The 6,000-nt window shown below is 47.6% G+C and overlaps 1 protein-coding gene across 1 annotated transcript; it reads right to left on the bottom strand.

The window, feature by feature from the left end:
• Positions 1–595: 595 nt before the first annotated feature.
• Positions 596–1,126, bottom strand: LOC136515612 (uncharacterized). Its single transcript, XM_066509149.1, has one exon. The coding sequence runs from the start codon at positions 1,124–1,126 to the stop codon at positions 596–598; it is 531 nt and encodes a 176-aa protein (XP_066365246.1).
• Between the last annotated feature and the right edge of the window lie 4,874 nt (positions 1,127–6,000).

Genomic DNA, 6,000 nt, shown 5'->3' with positions numbered 1-6,000 from the left:
GTCGACGCAGTGGTGAGGCGACGCAGTGCAGGTAGACCCGCGATGCCGACGAAGACGATCGAGGACCTCTGGGTCACCTCCGACAGGTCCTGCTCTGCAAAAGAAGAAACATGACACTATAAGTTCAAAATTTCGGCAGCACATCCCCTGCATGGGCAGGTTTCAAAAACCTGCAAAAAACAATGGCACAAAGGTCGACAATCACAAACGGCACGAAGGCCGATAAGCACAGCGGCACGAAGGCCGACATCAGAACGGCACGAAGGCCGACAATCATAAACGGCACGAAGGCCGATAAGCACAGCGGCATGAAGGCCGAGCAGAGAAAGGGTGGATATACCTTGCCCACGCTCGTAGGCGGTTCGGTGACGGTAGGGGCATCGGCGGGACGGGCACGCGGAGAAGACGGCCAAGGCACCTCCTCCTCCCCTCCACCTCGGCTTCCTCCCCCTCTCCCCCTCTCCCCTTCTCCTCCTCCTTCCTCTCCTCCTCCTCCTTCATCTTTTTTCTTCTCTTTTTTCCTTCTCCTTCTTCTTCCTTTTCCTTCTCTTTCTTTCTCCTCTTTTTTCTTCCTTCTTCTCCTCCCTTCTTCTTCTTAATGCTGCTTCCTCCTCCTTCTTCCAAGCCGACGGCAAGACCAGGGGAGCACGGGGGCGCACGAGGCCGGCACGTGTAGGGGAGGACGGTCGCATGCGCCGGCGGTGGTAGCACGCGCGGACGGCGACGGCGTGCCGCGTTGACGGCGGCGGCGCGCGCCTGGGAGCCGCATAGCCGGGCTGGGGGTGCTCGGGGGCGGGCGATGCAGGGGCGGGGGCTCGCCGGCGTGGGCGCGCTGGCACGGCGGAGCGGGGATGGCAGCGCTGGTGGGCCGGGGATGCGCACGCCGGGACCGAGCAGAGCGGGCGGGCGGCGCGGCCGGGCTGGGGGGTGCTCTAGGGCGGGCGATGCAGGGGCGGGGGCGCGCGGTGGCGGGGGCTCGCTGGCGTGGGCGCACCGGCGCGGCGGAGCAGGGGTGGCGGCGTTGGCGGGCCGGGGATGCGCGCACTGGGACCGAGCAGAGCGGGCGGGCGGATAGGATTCTGGGGTGGGGGGATTTTGGGCCGGCGGCCCATTTTCTATTGGGCATTTGCCGAGTGCTCCAGAAAGGGGCACTCGGCAAAAAAAATTATTTTCTAAAAACATATTTTGCCGAGTGTAAGCCTTGGGCACTCGGCAAATTTTTTTTTTAATTTTTAAAAACTTATTGCTCGAAACGTTCATAATTTTTACCACAGCCTCCACATGCGATAACACGTCGCCTCGACAAGTTTCGTGATTTTTGGACTTCGTTTGCATTTTATATAATTTAAAATCACATTTCCGGCAAGTACCTCGACATGTTACGTCAACGAAATGCTCGAGATTTTATGTGAGTTCCTAGATACGGCCTAAAAATACCCTAAATATCATGAGTATCAATTTTTGGATGACCAAAGTCCATTATTCCATGTACCTACAGTTCAAATTTGAAATATCCCAAAAAATTCAACGAAACGAAATAAACTAATGAAATATATCAAAAAAAGTCAAAATTGCCCCAAATTTTAAAATAGAGTTTGAAATACTATCACAAGGCCACAGAAAAAAATTTAAGCCCAAAATCAAAAAAAAGTATTTTGCCGAGTGCCATGGGGGGCACTCGGCAAAGTTGATTTTCAAAAATAAAAAAAATTTGCCGAGTGCCTGGCGCTGGCACACGGCAAAATAAGTTTTAAAAAATTAAAAAAAAAATTGCCGAGTGCCTAGGGCTGGCACTCGGCAAAATAAGTTTTTAAAAATAAAAAAAAATTGCCGAGTGCCATCCGTTAGGCACTCGGCAAAATCTGACGGCAGGTGGCCGCCGTCACGGGCCGAGCACCTTTTGCCGAGTGGGACTTTTGCCAGCCCAGCTTTGCCGAGAGCCAGGTTTTGCCGAGTGCCTGACACTCGGCAAGGCCATCTTTGTCGAGTGCTTTATTTTGCCGAGTGCGGCACTCGGCAAAATATTGCTTTGCCGAGTGCTCCGATAAAAAGCACTCGGCAAAGTCTCAGGCACTCGGCAAAGTACAGTTATCCAGTGTAAATAGTAAGATCATCGCCTCTAAAACACGTGGTATATTTTTAGAGACAGATTCTCCCTTTATAACCACCTCTATAAATCAAAGGGTCTGTCACATTAAATTATCCTTGTGTAGTTGAACTCAGAATCCTATCGCCATGGAGTTGCCTTCCCTTCGCTACGTCCATTTCCGGCGCTGGCTGGTAAGCGGCATGCGTTGTGCATTGACATTTCCCCTCCTTTCAATAACATGACGATGATGATGAGTGATGACTTTGACTTCAAAATAAGAGGTACTTGCTTGTAAACATTGGAATATGGCAAACCTGAATTTCCCGCTTTCCAATTTCTTAGCTACTTTGGCGCCGACGTGTGGATCGAAGATGCATGCACAATGCACGCACCGATAAAATGCGATAGCATTGATTTGACAGCCACGCATATGGCACATGCACGGTTACGGAAGCGCCGATTGACACGTCGCCGTCCACTTCGACTGCACGCGTGCGTGCATGTGCGCGCGGCGGCCGCTTCCCCGGCCGGCCGGCGCCGGCAGTAATCATTACTCCGTATTAGTCCAGTCACCGTTTACTCCGTTAGCCATAACATGATGAGGCCAAAATATTCAAATGGTAGTATCGTACGTCTTGAAGCAGATAAATAATAGAGCAGGATCACACGTACGCTAGCTACAAAACTAAATGAGAACATTTCAACGTGGCCGCCGTGTCTCCTGCTTGCGTCGTGGCGAATATATATTGCATTGTACGCTGCCGTAGTGCCATGACACGTAGCATAGATCTAAACTGTATTTCATTATTATATACTCTATTCTTGCAAATGTATAGTCTGGTTCGGACTTCGGACGTACAACCGTTTGTGCGTACTAACTACCATATCTAGTGTCGTCTTGCTTCGAGATCATTTTTAAGATACGCCGTACGTGTCATCATGTATATATACAACTCATGAACGATACAATGTATATACCTTCAGTTGGACCGATCATATATTTTGCTATCCTTTTTTTTTCTTGTCATGGCTCTCATGACTACTCAGTATAAGTCTATATATGTAGCAAATGTCATGTTTCTCATATAGTCATGCACAGATGCACTCCATAATAATAAGACATACAAGTGTGTACATTGTCGCCGCCACCATTGTCGCAGCCAATCGCTGATTTAGTCATTTTTTTTATTTAAATCACACGTAGAATCATGAAAACAGAATCTCTATTACGTACTTTACCGGCCTTATGGTATTTTCATAAGTAAACATAGTGACGGAATGTATCTCTATTACCTACTTTACCTTACGGTATTCTCATAAGTAAACAAAGTTACTGAATGTACAATTCCAACAAACCTCCAAAACAACGCCGGATGACGACCGTGACCGCCGTCGTGGCACCTTAACTCATAGTTAAAACCTAAAAAAAGAATCTCTATTGCCTGCTCTAGTTCCAGTATTCTTATATATAAAAGTAGTGGTTTGAAATTCAATTTCAGTGAACCTCGTGCTAGTCAGGGCGACAGAGTGTCAATGAAAAAATGACCACCCTATGGTATTGTCCACATATTTTTGCATGTAGATGCCTTGCTTTTTCCATATGCACATAGATTGTGATGAATTAGCAAGGAGAGCTATTCGATGAGGGGTTCACTACTACGAAAACAATTTTCGGAGATGATTTTCAGCGGCAGAGAATCACGTTGGCCTCTCGCAAATGATCGTTATTAATCAAACGTAAATGGTTTTCAGAAAACCCCAAAAATGGTTTTAAAAAACAAAAAAACCAAAAATCTAACTTCTTTGAGGATTTAAACCCATGACCTATTACTTAGCCACAACATCTCTACACCACTGCACCAAATAAACATTTGGGACTATATATAGGATGCTCTCTTTTTATATCAACATTTCATAATCTTATATTGAATATTTTGGCTACTAAATGAACTTAAATGGAAAATGTTTCAACTATAAAGTTTTAAATCTTGTCAAGCACTTCAGCTTTGGTATGAGATGTGTCTCCATCAAAGATTGTTTGAAAAATTGAAAATTTCGAGTCTCCAAATTAGTGAATTTAAAATAATACTTGACATACTAAAAACCTTCAAATCAAAAACTTATGAACAATATGCTGATGACACATTGCTGGATACAAAATCTCCTAAGCACTGGGACCTCCTCAGTTCTGCTCAATGGCATTTCTGGTAAGACTTTTAATTGTTTGAGAGGTGTGAGACTGCGAACACAAGGTTGACAAGTACCCTTGTGTGTTCGTTTTGTGATGAGTGATTATCAATGTGATCCACGAAGTGGGTTGAGTGGTGACTAACCCTACCATGGCGAAAGCTATGTGTGCGGCATGTCTTTTGGCTTGTGTTGTGCAGGTGTGGAGCTCGGATGCGGTGGTCGACGGCGAGGTGAAGGTCAAGGAGGACGCGCCGTGCCGACAGACTGGGAGCGGTGAAGGACGGACGTGAGGCTTGGACCGAGGGACCTAGAGGCCGGGTGACTAGCCGCGGTGGCTGACACTTGGGACATCGACAAGTGCAAGAAGACATGGAGTGACGGTGTTGACTGGGTCGAGACGGCGGACGCGCGAGTCGAGTGAGGCTCAGGAGGACTTGGCGGGACGGCCGGTCGAGGATGGCGGTGACACGCGTCGGATGGCGGGGGACGCATATGGAGTACGCTACCCGCGGACGGTTTGATGGTTTGGGTCTCAAAACCATCGGATGGACGGTTTACGGGTTTGGGCCTCAAAACCCGGGCAGAGGTTCCGAGGAGGGACGGACGGCACGTGGCGGCATCGGGGAGTTCGCGTCGAAGCGAAGCTACCGGTGAGAAGGCGCGGTGGTCGTCGGATCAAGATTACACCAGGTTGGACAACAATGCCCTTGGGCTTAGCGGTTCAACTCATTTGTATCCAGGGGCAAAACTGGGAATGTGTAATAGCCCTGTTAAATAGGATGAGGGAGCCCCCATCTCCCTTACCTCCTCCAGTTTTCATTTTCTCCTTTAGGGTTTTCTTCCTCTAGTTTGCATCCATGTATGAGAGAGGTCCACAACTCAAATTGTGACTTAGTTTTGAAGGAATCGGTGGCCGTAACCACCGTTGCCCTCCGGGATTCATGATTTAGTTGTGTTCTTGATGTGATTTTGGTGTTCTTCACGAGCTCCTTTTGTCCCCTCTTGTTTCCCCTCTCGATTCTTCGTTTTGGGATTGTTTTGGTTCGTTCTTGTTGCCTTGGATCGATCAATTACATGAGTGGAAGCTTTCCACCGAAGGAAATCCACTAATTCCTCACGAGATCGCAGATTCGGGCAATTTTAGTTCTTGACCTATTTTTTTGGGGGATTCTTCAATTCCTTCAATTCACGGAGTTAGAGTTTGTCTCAGGCCATGATCCTTTAGAGGTTGCCTTTCTACTCCATTGTGAACCCTTGTGCAAAGTTTCAAGTCATTTGGAGTTGATTTGATCAAGTTATGGCTTGATTTGATTTTTCTCGAGAAACTGCTCGCTCATACCGGACGCGTCCGATATGATCTAGGACGTGTCTGATATTTCTAACTTTGGAGTTTTGAGCTGAAATTTGGTGGAGACCTTCCCTTGGTGTCTAAGAGCTATGGTTAAAAATTTCATGTTTTTTGGACACCGTTTGACGAGGTTTTGGATTTTTCTCCCTTGGTCAGCTTGCTGATGAAAATACCGGACGTGTCCGAAAATACCGGACGTGTCCGATATTTGCAGGGGCAGTGCTATTTTCTTTTGGGAGTTTGCTCGTTTGGGCTCCGATCTGTGTTCCATTTGCTTTGTGGTGACCTGCTGTATTCTGAGGGAGCATCCACCCTTCTCTAGGGTCGTGGTCATCAAGTCTATCGTGTATGCTTTTTGGGGATTGATATTGGG

This window comes from Miscanthus floridulus, chromosome 17 (genome assembly GCF_019320115.1).
Source record: "Miscanthus floridulus cultivar M001 chromosome 17, ASM1932011v1, whole genome shotgun sequence".
Classification (NCBI taxonomy): Eukaryota; Viridiplantae; Streptophyta; class Magnoliopsida; order Poales; family Poaceae; genus Miscanthus; species Miscanthus floridulus.
Note: the sequence above shows the minus strand (reverse complement) of the source record. Positions and strands in the feature narration are given on the sequence as shown.